The following is a 22801-nucleotide window of genomic DNA, read 5'->3' on the forward strand; positions in this document are numbered from 1 at the left end:
TGTGATCACGGGGATTTTGCAAGTGTGATACATTTAAAAAATGGTCATAAGTCGCTTTTTTCAGTGCCATTGTAACTTCAAACGGTCACTAAATGAACTGTTGTAAGTCGAGGACTACCTGTATTCTTTTTTTTATCTACAAGGATGATGTTAAACCCCAAAGTTGCATTCATAATAAATAGGTGACTCTGCTTCTTTATCCTTTCTTTTCAAAGCCAAAAACTAAAGATTTTTTAAAAAGACATTTGCTAGTTTACAGCAACTGAGCAAAATCATGACCTTATTTTGTATTAACAAATTTTGAACCACACTTTCTCCATTTACAATCAACAGCCAGAATCTGAACGACTTACAATTTAGTCAAGAAGTGTATATTGTTTCCAGATATTGATAATCTGGAATGATTAAGTCCCAATGGGACTTTGAGAAAAGAATCTGACATTAAATACTGATGAGCAGAGAGAGCAGCAGAGGATTTAGTAGCTGATGAATTGAAGAAAATTTTACGTGTGTGTGTGTGTGACTGTGTGTGTGTGTGTTCCAGCATAACTCTGGAGTGCCTTGAACAATTTCAACCAAACCTGATACACAGATGATTTACTCTCTGGAAACAAATACTATGTGGGTAAGACACCCCTAACACCCTTTGGTGTGTGTGTATTCCAGCATAACTCAGGACAGTGGTGGGTTTCAAAAAATTTTGGAACCTCTTCTGTAGATGTGGCCTGCTTTCTGGGTCCACTAGTGGAACCTCTTCTAACCGTTTCGGTAGATTTGACGAACCAGTTCTACTGAATAGGTGCGAACTGGTAGGAACCCACCTCTGACTCCGGAACACCTTGGCCATTGAAATGAAAAGGACTGAATTATATCTATAGTGTCATATCACAGTACTTTTGACAATAATAATGTACATTTTGGATTCAATTTCTGTTAAGATACAGTCTGTTGTGCCTTAAAATGGCTTCTACTGTACAGCATAGTGGAGTTGCCATGGTAACAGCTTTACAGTACTCCACAAGAGGGCTACCTCTAATACCTGATTGGGATAAATACATACCTGGGCTACGCTGGGTTATCAGCTAGTCTATGAATAAAATTCTGATGCCCTGATCACTGTCATAGCCACAGCATGTGACAGGTGTTAAGCACATGAGCCGAGGTGGTGCAGTGGTTAGACTGCAGTACTGCAGGCCACTTCAGCTGACTGCTATCTGCAGTTTGGCGGTTCAAATCTCACCGGCTCAAGGTTGACTCAGCCTTCCATTCTTCCGAGGTGGGTGAAATGAGGACCCAGACTGTGGGGGCAATTTGCTGACTCTGTAAACCGCTTAGAGAGGGCTGAAAGCTCTATGAAGCGGTATATAAGTCTAACTGCTATGAACACGAAAGGACTTGATTCAGTTCTCAGAATAGTAACAAAATGTTATATAGCTTTAAGAAAACCACTTGTCGTATGCTCAGCCTCCCATTTCTGCCAGAGACAAAATGATTAGCTACTCAGCACTGTTTATAGCCTGTGATTAAGGATTAAAATAAACATTAAAGAACAATAATTAAGACATGCACCTGTGAAGCTCTTATTTTTGTCAGGGAAAAAATGGCTACATTTAAACCAAAATGTATTTGAAATTTGGGTGAAAAAAAGTATCATAACTAGCTACATGGTGGCTGATTTTCATTAGGCTGGGATCAACTTGTCATGTTTCAAAAAGGATACTTTCATGGTGATATGATGCACTGTAGACTGAGATTTTTCTGCTGCAATAGATAGATACTTAGAAGCTCACAACGTATTACAAAACCATACATAATACTAAGTCAAGGGTACAGAAACTTAGCAGGAAAAAAACACAAATAGAGATGAGCCGAAGAAAGGATATCTACATTATGTAAAATATCATCAAACTTTACAAAGGCTTTTCTAAATCAGAGAAAACCAGTTATAACAAAGAAGTAAAAAGGAATTTCATCATATACACATATCCAAAAAAGAAAAATTCAAAATATATGAATTTGTTGTCTTCCTGGAATCAGAGAAGTTGCTAGCTTGTGAAAACTCAACTAATGTGGAGACTTTCCAGTTACTGAGCATTGGGGTTGTTGTATATTTGTTTTTAAAATTTCCAAAATAATAATAAATTGTATATATACCTAATCAATATTTGGAATGATCAACATTGATAAAGCTTGTTTTCGATAAAAATGGTTTTCATAGTTGTTAGGAATATAATTCTAACGGTTGGGTTGGCAATATATAAATCATGTAACAATGTTGTACCTGTTTCTTTAAGCCATACTGTAAAATGTGATTGGTTGCTGTTTTCCTCAATCGGCCATAAGAGGGAGCCAGAATGACTGTTAGCTCTCTGTTCGTTAGATGCTGGGCAGATTTGATCTGAGTGCCGTGAGCTATTGTAAGTTTTGCAACCGCTAGCAAATTTTGTCTACTGAACTGATTATATGATACTGGACTATGTTATTTGGATTATCCTTTAACTGAAAGACATTGATGACTGACTGTCTTATCCGTGTATGACTTGGACTGTTTGATGGACTCTGATACCTCTATTTCCACAAAAGTAAAAGTCTATTTAAACTGCAGTGTCTCTGTATGCTGGTTTGTGTATTCTCCACACAACTATGCTGGTTTGTGTATTCTCCACACAACTCTAACAACGCTTCGCTGAACGTACTCGCTCTCCCAACGGGAGCTAACCTAACACTGGTTATGGGCCCAGAGTGTACCAGACGTAGCTAAGAAGAGTTGGTGTTGATACGCAATACCGTATACAGACAGCTGTTTATTGTAGTGATTGTTACTATCCTGGAGAAGATGGCGAGCGACCACTCAACAAGCCTATCGATGATAACCCTGTTGGATGGAACAAACTATGTTTCCTGGTCTATGAAATGCAGTCTACTTCTGCGTAGGGAAGGTTTATGGGATGCTGTACAGAATCCACCGGATGTAACTGCTTGGAATCCAGATAACGAAGATGATGCCAAGAAAATAGCAGATTTTCAGCGATGCAACAAATGGGTGTTGTGTATTATTGGTCTAACACTGAATGACCAACAGTTAGTTCATAACAATAGTACATTGTTTTTCCTCACTTAGCATAACTTCAATTTTAGATTCAGATAATCAGTAAAAATGCAAGAAGTTTTAGTTTTTATTATATTCAATAATAAAGAGCAGATTTGCCTTCCGCTCTTCCCCTAAAGTTCTTTAAACTAAATGCCTTCTGATCTGGAAGATCGTTTTCCAGTATGATATCTACACTGTAATGGTTGTAAATATCCACTTGGCTTTCTTGGAATAATATTGGATTGGATTGTTGTTTCTTTGTGGAGAGTTTAGTTCCTTATCCATGATTCATCACAATTTGGATGAAAATTTGGGGGGGAGGGGGAGTCTACATTCTCAACATTAGAACTCAGGCCATTATTGAACCAACTTCTTCACTATTACAATGCAGCCATGAAAGGGGCTGAATCAAAACATTGCTTTGAAACTTAGTCTATATAATATGATTTGTTTTAAAAAAGGTCATAGTTATTTTTAAATAGTGAGAGATATGAAGACAGCTTAGTTCCTTCATTTTGTTTTATCCTTGTACGCAGCACTAAGAGTGAATTGGGCAGATGGATATATTTTCTTAATAAAAATAAATAAATAAGCTTGGAACAGAAATTAGAGAAATAGTCAGATCAACTCTACTGCTTGATATCATGTTCAAATATTCCCTTTCCTGCCTATCGAATAATAGAAACCTGAATGCTGTGTGTACTCACCTCACTACTACTGCCAATACTGCTGAATTATAATACAATGTATAAATTATATATGCACCATTGAAATCCCACAAAGAAATAACACAGTTAAAATAATAGAATTTATAACAAGAACCTGAAATTAAACTGATATGAACAAATATTCAGAATATTTAAAAAAATAACAAGGAAAGCAGTTAACAACTGGTATCTATTAAACAACAGACAGGAACTGGCTTGGGTTATTGAAGAGTCCAGTTTTAATGCTTGCAAACTCTGCTAAGGAGGTTTTCTCTGTAGGCTTCCTAATAATGCTTCCCAATTTCCTCAATAGGAAACCACTGTCAAGCACTTCACTGTTCATAATCTCATAAACACAGCCTGGAAATAACTACAAATTCTGCTCATTTTCTGCTTTGTTTCTCTGTTATGACAGCATCATTTAACAGGTGTATGCTACCATATGCTATTGATTACCTATCTGCCACTTCAGTCCAGTTCTATCCAGCACTGCTGCCTGAGAGAAAAGCAACATTCATCTGTGAAATCAATTCTATCTAATATAATTCCGTACTCTAAAATTTGGAAGTTGTCCCCGCAGAGTTCTTTTTTGTAAAATATAAACAATTATGCTTTTGAAAAATCCCATTTCCATGTTATGTACTGTAAAATCTATAAACTTATCATATGTAAAATCTCATTCCTATTTTATGCACGTGTACAATATGCATAAACATACATACGTACGTACATACATACATACATACATACTGTACATAAATACATACAATCCCATTTAGGTTTAATAGACATGCTGCTTTGACAGACAGACAGACATTAATTAATTAATAATATTGTAATCCGAGTGCTATATACTAGGTTGAAATGACCTAGCAAATAATTAATTAATTAATCACATTTATAAGTGTGCAGAATTTGTTGATAAATCTAGGTGCATATTGTTCCTGCTAATACATACACTTGCTTCTATTATCTACAGGGCAACATTTTAAGAACATGAATTTATCAGAGGGTTCCTAGAAAGTGTTTAGGAAATAAAGTTGGAAGCTTAATGACAATTAAAATCCCTTATAAATCAGAAATCCTTCCAAAGACATAATACTATAAAGATTGTTAAGTGCTTACTGCTTCTTTCGGGCCTTTGCAAAGGTCTAGCTCTCTTCTGAATTCCACTTTCGTGAAGTGCCTTGAACCAGTCTCGCAATCTACTTGCAACTTCTCTGAACTCCAAGTCGCCACACGCTGAAAAGCAAAATAAAAAGTTCTTTAATCTCCACAGGCTGCCTAAAAATTAAATCTTTCATATTGTAAATAAATGTAAAGTAGCTACAGGAAATCGTTTTGTTATGACTTCTATTCCTTTTTCCTTTCTCTATGTATTTTTAAAAAAAATGTAATTTACATAAGGCCTTTGAAAAGTTTTATTTGCAATTATTCCTTTATAAATTATTTATAATCCTTTAAAATTACAAAATAAAACCATAAGAAACCATAAGCTTTATTGAATCTGCCTAGTTTTCTATCTCATTCAAATTTCCATGTCACACAGTGGCCAACTGGATATAATTGGAAAGCTCAAGGCCATTGATTACAAGCACTGGCAGTGAATTCACCAATTTTACTATGTGCTATGTGATAGAAAACTCTTTTTGTCTATCAAACTCTCGAATTGATTTCAATGAAACTCAAGTTTTATGAAAAAGAGATTAAAATATACTATTTAAACTAAATATTATTTTCAGATATATATCGTATTTCCCAAAATTTTCCATCCAAGATCTATAGTTATGAAACTTTCAAAATCTCTGAGCAAAAGTATTATGCGTCTCTGATTATAGTTGGTTCTGACATAATAATACAAACAATATAAATTAACTGTTCTACACGCAGGTACTGCAGAAATCGTGATAAATCAAAGGAGGTCTAATACGTATCTTAATAGGTTTCCACCTTGGTGATCCCTTGTGTATTTGAAACATTATCAATAAACGAAGATATGATATTGATGTATTAACCACAATACAACATTTTTATAATTTGAAAGCTAGAATAATATATAACAAAGAGTTTCTATGTTTTTACTTTTGTGGATTGAAGGCGGATGGAAGACGCGAGAGCCAGGACTTCAACAACAGAGGTTTATTGTAGAAGAAAAGGAACAGATGACAGCGATTCAAATGAACAGGAACCGTGCCAAGGTATTTATATGGAATTTGTAAACGAGGGAACCAATAGGGAGCCGAGTACTGTCCAGCAACTGCTGACGCAGTATCTCGGCCAATCAGGAAGCGTTAGCTGGCTAGCAACAGGCTATGCTGCGTTCCAGCCAATCAGGGCGCAGCATAGGCTGTTGCTGGCCCTTTAGGAATATTTTAGAATATTCTACATTTACCACATACAAGAAATACTTTATAAATTATAATAATAAATTAACGGATCTATCAAGAAACTACTGACCATTACAGAACTGTGTTTTCTTCCTATTAGTTCTAGCTAAGTTTCTGCTGCTGTCAGAGTGCTTAGTAGTTAACCATTTGCTAAAGAGTATTGAACAAAATTGGTAAAATCATATTCAGATTACGGGTAACACAAACCTCCTAATACTTCAAAGGATATATATTTTTTAATCTATTCCTCCCAAACGAACAAAAGAAAAATGCACATACTAAAACAATTAGGAGCAGCTTAATTTGGAAGGAGATACTACGGCAATACTCTCGTCCTCCAGTTCTATAACATCCTACTGTTTTGTTTTAGATGTGATGGACACAGGAAGAAGATGAAGTGAAAAACAAAATTATATTGAATGTACAGAGCAACTGACTAAGGCTGCATATGTGGATAGCAAACAAGGCAAAACTGAAAGTTAGGAATAATTTTAGGAATAGATTAGATGACTAAACTATTTAAGAGAAAAACCATATTGACACTACTGGCTCCACATTGCCTAATTATAGCGATAGCTAAATATGTGATATTAAATAATTCAGTTGTTCTTGGACTCTGCTACTGCCAGAATGCCGGGTTGAGCTTGCAGTTTACTAAGGATTACATCTAACTAGGTGCTTTAAATGACAGAGTTTCCTCCTTAAAATGAAAGATCTTTTTATACTCATGGAGACATGCTCCTTGAATTATATGGTACATATTGGTCTGCATTGATGAGGTAATTCAGACTTATATTTGAACCAAGAGGTTGGCAGATGAATCTTTAATGCATTTTTTTCTATTATTTTTCTACTTGCATTTTTTACACACTTTCGGATTGCTAGGTTGGCAGAAGCTGGGACAAGTAATGGGAGCTCACTCCATTACGCGATGCTAAAGATTCAAACTGCTGAACTACTGACTTTTCTGATCGACAAGTTCAGCATCTTAGCCACTGAGCCACCGTGTCCCTTAGAATAGCAATAGCAATAGCAGTTAGACTTATATACCGCTTCATAGGGCTTTCAGCCCTCTCTAAGCGGTTTACAGAGTCAGCATATTGCCCCCATATGCCCGCACAGTCTGGATCCTCATTTCACCCACCTCGGAAGATGGAAGGCTGAGTCAACCTTGAGCCAGTGAGATTAGAACCGCTGAACTGCAGATAACAGTCAGCTGAAGTGGGCTGCAGTACTGCACCCTAACCACTGCGCCACCTCGGCTCAATGAGGTGATGACGAGGTACATAAAAACCACATATTTAACAAGTATGGGGGGAATCTTCATACATGTCCTGTAAATTATTTTCATAATGTGTAAACGCAAAATGGAACCAACTGCTGAATTTGATTTCACATTAAAAAAAATGCTGCAATTTGGAGTTGGCATTTGAATATACAGAAATATACTGATTTGAGTCTGAATTTTTGGAATTGTATATTTTCCTTCATTGCTTTAATTTTCAATGCAACATCTAATTGTATTATTTCATACTATGGACTCATGTATGGAAAAATGTCTAACATTTCTCATGTAAAATATACATCTAACAAAGCATTGCAGGTTATAAGATCAGCCATTTCACTTGAATAATATAAGATGCTTCAAATCAAAAACATGAATATCATCTCAAAAAAAGTTCGGCGTGGAGTAGATACAGAATTTTAGATTTCTATAAGTCATAATAGCTGAAAGAACATTTACCTTAAACAGAAAGCATGTCTTTAAGTGATTCTGTTCAACACTTACAGCTCTTCTAGTTTTCAAATAATCTAGCAAAATTCTACACAGAACAATTCTATAGCATTCTATACATACTATTAACAAAAGAGCAGAAAACATATAATTGCATCCTGAGGGCAAGAATAATAGTTTTCAGAGCCCAACTATACAAATGAAATAGAATTGTTCTTGAAGAGTGAATCATTTCTGAATCTCCACAGAATAATGATTTGAAACTGATGAACATCAAGCATCAGAAATTTAAGAAAAGAAATGTAAGAAAATGCTTTTACAAAGAATTTTAACCTAGCCTCCATGTGTTGTAACATTTTCTATTATAGGTGCCATGCCTCCTTCAGAGTCTGAATCTGCGGGGGAAGATGAACTGGAACAAGAATTGATGGAAATGGAAAGGCCAGCTCCATTGGCCTTGGAGGAAACTGAGGAAGGGCAGAGTCAGCCCAGGCAAGGCTTTTCTGAATTAGGAAGCCCTTCAGACAGGGAGAGCTCAGGGGAAGAGCAAGGACCACCCCCTTCTGATCCAAGAGCAAGGAGGGAAGAGAGATGGCGAGATCAGATTGATCTGGCTATGAGGAAGGAAAGTGCCCGCCCCCTTTCACAAGGCACACCTGGGGACTGAGATATAAGGAGGTGCTGGTGGGAGAGCCTTTTGTCAGAAACAAGTGTTGAATCTATGAAGCCTCATGTGCACTTGCCAAAGACTGGAGATTGCTGTACTGTCTTGTGGGGCTTGCCAATTTGCTAAACCCGTTGCCCTGGTTACTGTTTAGCTAATCTGGTTTATTGAACTGCAGGCCCTGGTTGCTGTTTGGTTAACCTGGCTTACTGGACTATTTGCAGCCAGAGGCTTCTAAAAGTACATGTGAGAGCTTTGCTCCAGGACTTGTAGTGAATGTGGGAACGTTTGGGGGTACAGCTGGAGCAATAAAGGGGAGTTAGACCTGTTCTCTGGTTGTGTTGCTTTCATGAGAAGAGCCGAGGTGGCGCAGTGGTTAGGGTGCAGTACTGCAGGCCACTTCAGCTGACTGTTATCTGCAGTTCAGCGGTTCTAATCTCACCAGCTCAAGGTTGACTCAGCCTTCCATCCTTCCGAGGTGGGTGAAATGAGGACTCAGACTGTGGGGGCAATATGCTGACTCTGTAAACCGCTTAGAGAGGGCTGAAAGCCATATGAAGCGGTATATAAGTCTAACTTCTATTGCTATGCCACGCCCTAGGTCATCACATAGACAGCCTTCTTTCTTTCTTTTTTAAAAACAAATAAATGCTTTCTGTTTTATTAGAACAGAACACAATTGAAATTGCAAATAAAAGCCATATGATTTGCTCCTTAACTATTTGAGTTTTATACACTAATCATTCCATGTTATGAGATAATTTATATAAATACTGCTGAAATAGCAGGGAAGTACAGGGTTTTTACTACTTTAAATTAATGTCACATCAAGGCATTCTTTCCATGACTAATGTAGCAGAAATTTTAAGATGTTTTCAATTAAATTAGATACCCAGTAGACGGATTTGATCAAATTGTCTCCACGCTGTTGTCAAGCATGCCTCATTCTGTCATCAAAAACTACAGAATTATATCAAGTTTTACAGCATGGAGAACTGACAGGTTAAGATAGATCTGAGATATTTATTTATTAAGAACAGGTGTTTTTTTCCTTTGGGCCGGGAGAGATGTTTATCTTAAAATTTGTGCTTCTTTCAGTGGATTGAATTAATACCAGTGGTGGAAGCTGATAGGAGAAGGAAGGCATTGGGAAGAAACTGGTACACTTCTAAGACCCTGATTTATATATTATATATTTATCTATTTCTAGCTTAAGGTGTGTCATTTCTCTTAGGTGCCTTCCTGTCTCTTCTGTTCTTTCCTTTATAGTTACTAGTTTTTGTTTTCTGCCTTTGTTCTTTTTAAAGACTCGCACTCGCAGTCTGAGGTAAACGGAACTCAATTTTATTGAACTAGTACAACTTAGGAACAGGTTGCGAACTGAGAACCTAGCCCGCCTGACAGCTATTTATACTTGACAGCTGTCAGGCGAGCACCCAATCAGCGGCGCGCAATTGGCCAGCAGCTGCGTCAGAGCCAATCAGCTGCTTCGGGCTCTGACGGCGGCTGCCGGCTGCGTCGGGAGGACGTAACAGTTCTCATTTTAAATATTGCAGCCTTTTGTTTTGAATTGGCTGCTTTACATTAAATATTTCACTTGAAATATTTAAATTTGACAAAACCTCTCTTTAGTATTTCTTTTGTATTCCTTTATCCTTTGTGGTTAACAGCCCATAGAAATTATAGTTATGCTTTCATTATAACTGTACATATGGTTTGTGGTGAAGGCTGGATTTGTTTTGTATTGTTCAACATTGTTCTTTTATCAATCCCTTTTACTAATTTGTGCTTTTTCACATACCTAGGATTCTTCTCTGTTTCTTGTAAAATGCTGGTAGTCACCTAAGTGGAAAAGCAAAACACTTAAATAGCATGCTTTGCTCATCATTGTGTGTGTAAAGGAGTGGGTGGGTTGTCTGTATCTCTATGATGTATGTGTCTTATGTGAATCGTATTATTTTTGATCTGATCACCTACATTGTCACAGAGGATGGAGTGGTCCTGGTTTATATATGGTCTTATCACTATATATTTTATAGACAATTTTGAAAGACTACTATGCAAGAGAACAAATTTGATGAAATGGCTATGGCATCAGGCTAGAAACTTGTGAGTTCTAGTCCTCCTTTAGGCACAAAGATAGTTAGTTTATTTTGGACGAATCACTATCTCTCAACCTCAGGAAGAAAGCAATATCAAACTTCTTCCGAAAAATTTGCCAAAAAATAAAAGGACTAGTCTAGGCAACTCCCAGAAGTCAAGACTGACTTGCAGGAAAAAGAAAATTGCTTATAAAACACTACTAGAAGACTCAAAATCATTCCAGCACTTAATCTATATGTCCTTTAACTATAATTATTTGCATTAGGAAAACCAAACTAAAGAATCGTCACGAATAGAAATATACCATGGATTTTACTGCTAATATAGTTTTATAGTTTTAATAAAATGATATGTTTTGTTTATGCTTTTATATCTTGTATTAATATTCAACAGCCATATATAGATTCTTTCCAATTCCATAGCTGGCATTTATATCTGGCAACACAGCTAATAGAAAATCAGTAGGGAAAAATTATTAAATCAATTTTCACCATGACAAATAATCAAAACTTTATACACAGTGAATATGAAGATACCAATTTTTAACTTTTGACTCATATATACATAAACCAGTTCTTAGTATTATGGAAGGTCCTATCAGGAAGACAATGTACTCTATATTACGTAGTGAATTATAGCTTCACTTTTAAATAAACCTATTACTGTCAGTAAAGCTATCATATTATAAACATGTTTTCCAACAATTTATAATATTGCCCATTGAGATAATTTTTAAAGCTATTTTAGTGTCATATCTACAAGGACTTTTTTTAAAAGTGGACATGAAATGCTAAGAAGCAATCCATACAGCCATAAATTGTATTATTATTATTAATAATAAAATACTATTATTTGATTAAAGTGGCTGTAATTATCAGCTGCATTATTTTTAGCTGAAAAGAACTGTGAAATCATCATCTGTGTTTCTCTTATCACTTGTATCTTAGACTAACATCAGGTATTTTCCCTAATATCTGTATCGTTAATCTATACTGCTTACAAAATTCATGAAACTGGGACTGATTAAATTGTTGATAACATTAGGACTTTGCTGAAGAAAGTCAGAAAATAATCTGTCAATTACTGATGCTTGAAGAAAAAATTGTTTCAACTGTTCATGTAACATTAGAAATGCATTACTACTGAATATATCTTTGAAGAATAGCAAGGAATAATCACTGTGGGCTGTTATATATTATGCTAGTCATACTGTATATTTTAACTTTACCCTGACAAGTTAAACAACTTGATTACAGAAATAGATATGTAACATTTCTAACTTGGATTCTTCAAAATAATCTATATATTATAGAGAAAGCACAGGGAATATGCGATACTTCTGAAATTTATTTCAGTATAGCAGTATAGATTAGCATTTAGTAATTTTAGAACTTTATTATAATAAATATATTATAATAATATAACTATATAATTATAATAATAAACACTACTTCCCAACATTCCAAATCCAACATCATTTCCCAAATCTCTAAAAGGCCCCTAATTTGTTATATGTGTATGCTTCAGCTGAATAATAAACACTAAAAAAATAGCCTATAATAGCATTGATCTTAAATATGACTTTCAGTATGCAATACACTGCCACTATTTATAGAATTTTTTAAATAATCATACATATAACTAAATACTGCACTATATTCAAAGATTGACACAAGATTACTCAAACAGAAACAGCAGCAAAAAATGATATAGAATAGGGTGGAGTACAGTAGACTAGACTAGACTAGATTAGACTAGACTAGAATAACAGAGTTGGAAGGGACCTTGAAGGTCTTCTAGTCCAACCCCCTGCTTAGGCAGGAAACCCTATATCATTTCAGACAAATGCTTATCCAATCTCTTCTTAAAAACTTCCAGTGTTGGAGCATGAACAACTTTGAGAGACAAGTTGTTTCACTGTGTAATTGTTCCAATTCAGGTTGGAAAACTTAAGGCCCGGGAGCCAATTCCGCCCCCCCCGGGCCTTGGTTGCTTAGATCTGGCTCCCCAGGGCCACCCTGGGAACAGCAAAGGACCAAACCACAGTGCCTCAGCCAGAGAAAATGGAGCTTGGGAGGGCCATCTGCTGCCTTCCCAAGCTCCATTTTCATTGGCAGAGGATTGCAGGTGACCGAAAATGGAGTTCAGGAGCCTGTTTTCATAGGCAGAGTGCTCAGGCCACCACAGGCACTCCTGACATGAGTGACGTCGAGGTGGCCACGCCCACCATGGCCACACCCATCTCCTCCCCCATGTGAAATTCAACCCTGATGCGGCCCACAATGAGTTTGACATCCCTGTTCTAATTTATTGGAAACGTTATCATTTATGGCATAACTTTATTATGCTAAGTAGTACAGCCTATTTATCTGCTGCTTCATACTCTGGAGAGCATATTGAAAAACAAGTTGTTTCATATTTGTATTATTAAGCAAATGAACAATCTTTTCCTTAAAAAACAGCCAATGATATGCAAATATGATAATTTGCAATGTGAAATGAAAAGAATGAAATCTTCTGAAACTATTAAGCATCCAGCCTTCCTGGTTCACTTGTAGAGAACACACTTGTACTGCCAACTATTAATGCAAGTGACATGCATATTATGTGGGGAAAGTGCTATATCTATAAATTCAATTTTAAGTTATCAGAGGTTACAGAGGTTAGGTTTACAGAGTCAGCATATTTTCTCCAACAATCTGGGTCCTCATTTTACCCACTTCAGAAGGATGGAAGAATGAGTCAACCTTGAGCCGGTGAGATTTGAACTGCCGAACTGCAGCTAGCAGTCAGCTGAAGTAGCCTGCAGTACTGCACTCTAACCACTGTGCCACCTCGGCTCTTATTGCCCAAAGCAACATTGATTTCTAAAAGCTGTTTTTTACCATGACGGATTACCTTCAAGTATTTCTGCTGGAACTTGGTCAGAAGAGGAAAGAGGTGCTAACAAAATGGTGAGCATCAAGCCTGATTTACCATTAACTGCTAGGCTCTTAGGCCAAGGCTTTTTCAATACTGAGGGAGATTAATGATTCACCGGAAGTACAGCTGCCAATGAGGAAAATCTGCTTCTGTAACAAGCAGGAAGAAGCTTGAGGGTCTCTTGAGTGAGGCTGGAGGTTAACGACTTGATATTGAGAGTGCCCCTTTAAATATCGGTATGTTGCAGAAGCTGGAGAACTCTAATTCCCCAAGTCAAAATTCATCAGTAGGTCTTGTCTAAAGAGGAAAATTGAAATTCAGGTGCTAGTAATGCTTTTAGTTTTAAAAGCTTCCAGGATAAAGAACAGGTAGCTCCAGTCTTTTAATAAAATTGCAACAGTCAATAAGACCTTGCAATTGTCAAGTTTTGAGCTTTTATTTCAAAGTGAAAGTTCCATGTCCCTGTGACACTGAAAAATTCACTGATTTTTTTACAAGCAACCTCTGTCTTATGCTAGACAGCAAATGTTATTGTGGCTGCAAACAGCATCAAAGGCATCAACAACATAGGTGAAAACAAGACTGTCTAAAACAGGGGTGTCAAACTCGCAGCCTGCGGGCAGGATGCGTCACGCACTGGCCACACCCACTTGTGGTTTGGTGAAGGGGGAAAAGTCACAATACCTCATGTGACAACAACATGATGCTGTGAGTTTGACACCCCTAGTCTAAGCCCAATGACAGTGATAGCCAAATGTTTTCTATGGATTGCTTAGTTGGTTGTAAGTGTGAAAAACAGTCATAAGTCACTTTTTTCAAGGCCCTTGTAGCTTTGAATGGTTAATAAATGAACTGTTGAAAGTTAAGGACTACCTGTATTTGGCCTCTGTTGGAAGGGGGGGAATCATTGTGGAATTAAATTTAAATTGCAAAAAACAATATTAAACATTCCCCTCACACACGTTTGTCGTTCCTGACTCTAGGGGGCGGTGCTCAGCTCAGTTTCAAAGCTGAAGAACCAGTGTTTTCCGAAGATGTCTCTGTGGTCATGTGGTCAGCATGATTAAACACCGAAGGCGTATGGAATGCTGTTATCTTCCCACCAAAGGTGGTTCCTATTTTTCTATTTACATTTTCACATGCATTCGAACTGTTAGGTTGGCAGAAGCTGGGACAGTAATGGGAGATCACTAGGGATTCGAACCGCCGAACTGCTGACCTTTCTGATCGACAAGTTCAGCATCTTAGCCACTGAGCCACCACGTCCCATACAAAAAACAATATTATTGGGATTCAATAACTTGTGGTAAGTATAACAATTTTCAAATAAAATGAAAGCACTTTTTCTATCTTCCTTTTTCAAAGAAATGGCAATGTGGGTTAACAGTGTCCTTGATAAATTAGCATATAAATTCTTTCAAAAACTGCTTCTCAGTTTTAAAAAAAAGTAAAAAAGTTATTGAAAAATATGTCCTCAGATCAATCCTTTGAAGGTCTCTCAAGCTGTGTACTTCAACTACCTCAAAAGACCAAACCACATAAAAATTCTATTTCTTTTGTGTTTCTAAACTTTATATGGCATGGTTTTTCTTAAGGGCGTATGCAGTTTCTCAGTTGCATCTGAAATTAGATTGCTTGTAGAAATAAAGTGACCGAGTGACAGATAGAAAAATGAACTACGGGCTATGCGAGATGTCTTTCTAAATTATGTAAGGATAAATTTTACCAGGAATGACAGGATTTTTAATTTCTGGGGAAGTAAATATTTTATTTCCTGGCAAAGAAAGTAGATATATAAATCTATTTTTTCCATTTTCTTTTAAAATTAAATAGGACATCACTCTAGTGGATAGGCAAGGAGTACCAAAAGCTCCTGAAGCAGTATTCCTATCCCTGGATTCCTATAATATCTTGAACTATTTCTCTCATATTTCATTCATACATACTGTTGTGGCCCAGCAGGAGCCGTTGGAGCTGCCGACAGACTCCGATAGTGAGGGACCCTATGAGTCAACTCTGGAAGATGTGGAGGACCCTGGACAGGGTTCAGACTCCGAGCAGGGACTAGAGAGGCTGGTTGGCCACCAGGAGGCGCCTGAGACATGGAGCAGCGGTGAAAGCCAGAGGGAGTTTGTCCCTGACGTCAGGCCCTGGAGCAGTGGGGAGGAGCAAAGGGAGTTGGTCCTGGAGCCAGGCAAAGAAGGTTGGTGAAGCGCAGGCAGCAATTACGGAGACATAGAAGATAATCAGGCCCAGGTGGTTGTGATTAAGCTCATCCCAAGAGAGTATATAAGAAGAGACTTTGGGAGGAGACCTTTTGCAGGACACAACCGTTTCACTAAGCTGGAGAAGCTTTTGTGTGTATCTCTTATCTGTGGGAGTCTGGGTTGCTGCCAACGTCTTGTCTGTGAGTAATTACTGTGAATAAAGTGTGACTAACAGTAATCTTGTGTCAGTGTGACTCACTGTACGGAGGGGGGGGGGCAGAACACATACACACAAACATTCATACGTCGCTGCGATAAATCTGTAATATCAGATGCTTGGCAAAGTAGAGTTAGTAAACCAGAGTAATGTGGAAAATAAATTAATTTGAACTGAAATAAATAAGGTATTACATCATTTATATACAATATAAAATTCCATCATAAAGTTTCTGGAAGTTCAATAAGCTAATCTAGTTTTAGTAGGAGAGTTTGTTATTTGTACATCTGTAACTGTCTGATTTGGCACATCAATCAAACAGGACTAGCACAGACTTCAACGGATAGTTAGGACTGCAGAAAAAAACAATTGCAACCCGCCTGTCTTCCATTGAGGACCTGTATACTGCACGAGCCAGAAAGAGGGCTGAATACCTAAATACCTCACATCCTGGACATAAACTGTTTCAACTTCTTCACTCAAGATAACACTGTTGGGCATTGCATGCCAAAACACTAGAATTTGCAAAACATGGTCTTATGCCCTAGGACTGTAATGGCAAACCTGTGGCACATGTGCCAGAAGTGGCACACAAAGCCCTCTCCCTGGGCATGCACGCCATCGCCAGCTGCTCTTCAGATTTCCATCGCATAGATGCACACCAGCCAGCTGCTGTCAGGCCTGCAATTATACTCCTTTTAGAATTTTGGCCTGCCACACTTTCTCTTATTTCATTATGTTTTTTCATTAGTATAGTTGATGGGAGTGGGGAATAGACAGGAGTAGGATTGTGGAATGTATTGTTATCATTCTTTTCTAGAAGACCAAGGTCATCTTTTGTCTCCGCATTTTTACACCTGACCGGAAGCAGCTGGGTGGAAACGCCAGCGTAGAAGAAGAAGATTGGACCATGTGATGGATTGTGGGGACAAGATCATGAACTTTTAACTGGGTGGAATTCTGATGTAATTTCCAGAATTGGGATTAACACATATATGCTAAGATGTCTGCTTTATTAAATTGGAACTTTAAGGATCTTTTGCCTTGGACTCTGATTTAATTCTACATGATACTTGGAACGCTGACAGCTGCTCTCTTCCGGGTTTTGGTGCATGGGCCCCAGTTTCGGCACTTGGTGCCGGAAAGGTTAACCATCATAAGATATCAACGTACTAGATCTGTATTACTATGATTATGCTTTTCATCTTTTTACTTATTCTTTAACACCGTGTGACTATCAGCTTGTTGTCTGTATCTTATGATTTATGTTGATTTTTTTAAAATTTCGTTTCTTATGACTATCACTGAGTGCTGTATCTTATTATTGTATTATGGATATGTTCATGATTAATCACTTGTTCCTTGTATGTTAAACAGAGTTTATGCACTGGAGCCAAAATCCTTGTGTGTTCAATCAGACTTTCGCACTAGAGAATTGTAATTTAAATAAAACTAAAAATGGAATTGAATAAACTTCCATCATAATGTTTCTGGAAGTCCAACAAGTTAATCTTGGCAGAGGCTTTGTTACATAACACCAGGACCATGAAGAAAAAAACTTATTTACTCACTCCCATCCCTATCACCAGGATCTTACAAAAGGGAGAAATAACAAGTTCCCCATACATTTACATTGTATGGTAGAATTCTTATTTCCATACATAGGGAAGTAATGTTTTTCAAAAAGGACTGTGCATTTGATATGCCTTTAAAAAAAGAATTATTTTTGTTTTATTTCTTCCCTTTTTCCTTCCTTGTAGTGGAAGAAAAGAGCAATAAACAATAAAATAAATGAAGAATGCATCTATATGATGGATTCTTTAACTCTCACACTTGGATATAGTGTGCTTTGTTCAACATACTCTCAAGTTACATATGGACCACTGGACGATTTTAAGGCAATACATCAATATGGAAAGTGATATTTCTGGGCTGGTTTTAGGGTAATTCTCCGTTAAATGGTTTGTATTGTTTAGTAATACCAACACTACTATTATATATATTTTTTCCACCTAGGCTGCTGAAATTAAGAAATAATGTAGATAACAATGATGCTCCCAGACGGAAAACTATTGCAACCTTAGTTTAGATTTTATTTTGAAATTGAGTGCTGAAAGTGCCAGGGACCCACTCTTTTATGCTTTGTTCTGATTGTTACTTTAAATATAGCAGGCTTGGGTCGTTCTCATGCCCAGTGAACATGCAGATAGTGCTGACTTAATTTGTCACATATTATTGTAATTTCAAACCAGCTAGGCCCGTGATGGAGAACCTATGGCACATGTGCCACAGGTGGCACGCGGAGCCATTTCTGAGGGCACGTGAGGCATTGCCCCATCATCTGATTTTCGGCCTTGACTTTTGGCCATTTTTCACCCTCTGAATCGCTTCTCTGAATCTTCTGGAGGGCGAAAAACTGCCCAACACGGAAACCAGAATTTTGGGAACAGACTTCCAGTTTGCGCGTTGTGCCGTTTTTTGCCCTCCCCAGCCTCCTAGAAAGCCTCTGGATCCTCGGGAGGGCAAAAAACAGACCTACTGGGCCCACTGGAAGTTAAAATCACTTTTTCCCATAAACTATTTAAAATTGCAAATAGAGTGATGTGCATTAATAAAAGTAATTTAAGGTCAGAATTAAACCGGCAATAAAAGTGCTAATTAAAATAATAGAACAAGTGAAGAACAAGGCAGTTACTAGATGTTAAAGAAATAAGAATTTTTTTTAACATCTACTGTTGCCAAGGATGTGAACATTAATATAATAAAAAAATGGATATGAAATGCTGGAAGTGAAGTACAAGGCAGTTACTGTTAATAAGAAATTGTTAACACGCACTGTGACCAAGGTTGTGATTGCTAACATCATAAAAGATGGATATGAAATGTTGAAACTGTAATTTAAAACAGACTAATATAGTCTGCATTGAAATCACTGTTCTCTATTTCTATAGTACAATTTCAAGGATATTTTTTATTATCTTATTTTAAATATGAATATTAAACATAACATTCTGTAAACTATTAGAAAACAACTTGCTAAGATTATGACAAGAAAATCCAGGGAAGATTTGTTCTCCCTATTGCTCCTGATCATCTTCCAAACAATGTCCCTCAAGGTCAGTGGTGGGTTCTGGATCCCGTTGCAACCAGTACGTTGCAGCGGGGCTTGGAGTCCACCACGTGAATTTGCACAGCACATGCACAACAGCGTGTGCGCACTTACTGCCCGCAACACTCCAGCTGCTCAGCGGAGCGTCGCACAGGCGAAAGCCCCAATCGGCTCAAATAGCGGTAAGGAGAGTGGGTGGGTGGATGGGCCCTCTGGAGTACCATACTGAAATGGTAACTGGTGCTCCCAGCATGCATCAGTATGCCTATACTGGGGTGTACCAGTCGTATCCCACTATTGCTCAAGATGTATCAGTGGATTCTTCGAGCATTAAAATTATTTTGTAACTTTTGCTATATATGACTTCAGAAATTCTGAAGTTTTTCAGAGATTTCTTTGCCACAGTGAATCTGTGGCGAGTTCTTCTCTGTGATGAAATTTGTGAGATTTATATGGGACATTTTTAGTTAGCCTGTGAGTTTAATGAAGTACTAATATAAGTGACAGTCATTCTTCCTTTAATACATTGATTGACCGGAGATAAGTGGGGAAGATTGAAATTATTATTTCACCTAGTGGCAAATCACAAATTGGATAACGTTGTTAATGAAATAAGTGAATCAAGCACCAAACTTTGCTCCTACCTCTTCATTCAGACCAGAGTATTTGCAGCAAGCTGGGATTTTGCCAAAATGATAAAAAGTACAGTGCAAAATTGAGATGTCTTGTGTGTGACATTGTAAGAAGTACCAGAGGAGTTTGCATTGAACATCAAAGCACATATTCCCAGCCACATTGCCTCCTTGTTTAATCTCCTTGCAGATATCTATCATTCTGATTCCTTTTATATATTAGCTGGATCCACATAAAGCTCTGCTAATACTGATTTCCAAAGATATGCAAGAAAATTTGAGGAGTGAGTATTTTTCTATAGAATTTTCTGTGTGGGCCTGTGTTCTTCTGTACATACATGCTTTTGAGATTGAAACTTGCATAAAAACTGCTTCCCTAACATTCCCTAATAAAGACCATCATGAATTTAGCACAAGGAGAACTAGTTAAGAACATCAGATTTATGGGCGGAATTTCCAATTATGAGCAAGTTAGTAAGAACATCCAATAAAATGCACTTGCATTTTTACCAGTCAATGTTGGACTGTTTGGACTAATATCTGAAGTTTTTCAGAAGTGATTTGCCACTGCCTGATTCCCAGAGCTGAGAAAAAGTGATTGGCCCAAGATCACTCAACTAGCCTTATTAGAATGCCTCTCGTAATGCACACACAGTAAACTCAGTATAGATAGACCAGGGGTCAGCAACCTTAAACATTCAAAAGTCCCCTGTTCAATTCTGGAGCCGACCGGAAGTCTGGTTCCCCCACCATACAGCCTCCTCCTAGTTGCAGTGTCCTTTTTCCTCTACCTGTCCTTGTCAAAAGTCCGATCAATTGTGGAACCAACTGGAAAATCCGCCCTTGCCAGAGTCTCCTCCTGTCACGCCCTGCTCCCCTCAACTGGAAGCTCCTCTTAAAATTGTAGTACTGACAAGCAACAGGGAGCAGCAGCAGAGGGATGAAAGAGCCATATGCGGCTCCAGAGCTGCAGGTTGCTGACCCCCGAGATAGGCTTTCTCACTCTTTCTCTTTAGATCCCAAATGCTGGGTTTTAGAAATTATCATCTGAAAAAACAGCATTAACATGTACACATTAGTATTCTAATGGCTGATTTTTTTAATTGCATTTGCAAATTTGTTTATGACAAGTATTGGGGCAGGGAACTGGTAATTAGTTTCTATTGAAAACAGATCAAAAGTTCTGTTGCTACTTTATTAAAAAAATAGTTCTGCCATTAAAAACAGATTTTTATCTAAGTTAGATAAGATTCAGATTTGTCTCGTTAAAATGTACTTGGTAGACTTTTCTCGTATAAATATAAATAAATTCACCATATCAAACTAGTAAGAGTTGAACTCAAATATCTGAGGGCCCTCTGGTCAGAATAGCTTTCAATGTGAGAAGATTATTCCAGGACAGTTTAGAAATATGACATAATACTTGGCTTAGGAACTCCTTATGTGTAATTATACATTTGTACAAAAACAAAGGATTACGAACATTTAAAATTTTGAAGTGTCAAAAATAAATCCATGCATTTTGCTTATTTCAAAAAATAAATGGAACAAAATGTACATAATTTTAAGCTTAAACTTTTATCATTATATGCAGCAAATTATTATAATAGCTATTCAACTGTAACCATTTATTTTTTTAAAAAAATGACAAGCATTGTGCAGTTAATTGCAAAGGTTAATACAACATTAGGTTGTAGAATATTTCATCTTACCATAATTAGAGCTGTTAGATTTATTAAACAGTCAACAGAATTACAAAGGTAAGGGATGATTATGAAATGGTTTTTTTCTTTCAAAATTAAAAGAAAAAAGAAAAAAAACAAGAATAAATTCCTAAGCAATCATAAAAAGAAAGGCATTGCTAAGTGGATCTTTAATAATTATGGCTATGCCCAAAAGAATCAGTTCTGATTCAAGTTGAGCTGGAAATTAGAAATATAGAGAGAAGACATTATTCAATCTGGTTGACAAGCTTGGTTTTGAGGAAGTCAATTTAGTTAAAACCACTCAGATTAAATATTAAAGAAAAAAAAACTTGCAACTCAGAGAGAGGGAGGGAGGGAGAGAGATTGAAATTGTGATTGTCCAGATAAAGCAGGCAGTCTTAAACCTTATACTCATTTTGCCTGGGCTATCCTTTTCTCTATTAGTTATTTAGTCAATTACTTATAATAACTTATACTTATAGCACTGCAGGCTACTTCAGCTGACTGCAGTTCAGCAGTTTGGCTGTTCAAATCCCACCAGGCTCAAGGTTGACTCAGCCTTCCATCCTTCCGAGGTGGGTAAAATGAGGACCCAGATTGTTGTTGGGGGCAATATGCTGACTCTGTAAACCGCTTAGAGAGGGCTGAAAGCCCTATGAAGCGGTATATAAGCCTAACTATTGCTATATAACTTTATGTAGTTATTATTTCAATTTATTGATGAGGGGATTGTACAAATTCAGTTATCATTTTGCAAGAATTATGTTGTAAACTACAGGCACTCCTCAAGTACGACTGTAATGGAGTCTGCCAATCTGAAGATTTGTAGGAGTGAATCTCATAACTTGACCGCAATTACTCCCTGCTTTCGTCCATGCGTTCGCTAATTGAATGTGAATTCAATTGAATTGATTTCGCTAATCGTTAAATGCACCTGAGGTATCTCAGGATGGGAAAGATCATGGTGGGCCTAGTGATGGAGCAGGCCACCTGCTTTGAACCACACAAAGCCTCGCTTGACCCACTGAGATACCTCATGCTCCTGCCCCTACGGTCCCCACAATTGCTCCCTTCCCATCCTGCCACACTGTGTCACTTACTTTCTGAACATCTGTCTCCTTTCCAGCCTGTCTGCCATGCTTTCTTTGACTGCTTGCAGTCTCGGCACAAAGAGTGTTTGCAAGTCCATGGGAGGCTGGAAGAAATCCAATTTCACTGCCCCAAAGTCTCATCGGCTTGCAAGTGCTCTTCAGCTGGAACTGGTACAGGCCTCGGTTCGCAGAGAACAGAAGTTTAAAGTACTGTCATGCAAGATCTTGCA

At 37.5% G+C, this 22801-nt stretch overlaps 1 protein-coding gene across 1 annotated transcript in view; it reads right to left on the reverse strand.

Moving 5' to 3' along the window:
* The window catches only part of SPOCK3 (SPARC (osteonectin), cwcv and kazal like domains proteoglycan 3), a 139592-nt gene that overhangs the window by 15133 nt on the left and 101658 nt on the right, over positions 1-22801 (reverse strand). Inside the window, exon 7 of the mRNA XM_087724689.1 lies at positions 4924-5040. Within this exon, the coding sequence (XP_087580815.1) occupies positions 4924-5040 (117 nt within the window). The remainder of the gene's footprint in view (positions 1-4923; positions 5041-22801) is intronic.

Source organism: Thamnophis sirtalis, unplaced genomic scaffold (assembly GCF_051295495.1).
Source record: "Thamnophis sirtalis isolate CommonGarterSnake01/CBP01778 unplaced genomic scaffold, rThaSir2_p1.2 scaffold_10, whole genome shotgun sequence".
NCBI classification, from domain to species: domain Eukaryota; kingdom Metazoa; phylum Chordata; class Lepidosauria; order Squamata; family Natricidae; genus Thamnophis; species Thamnophis sirtalis.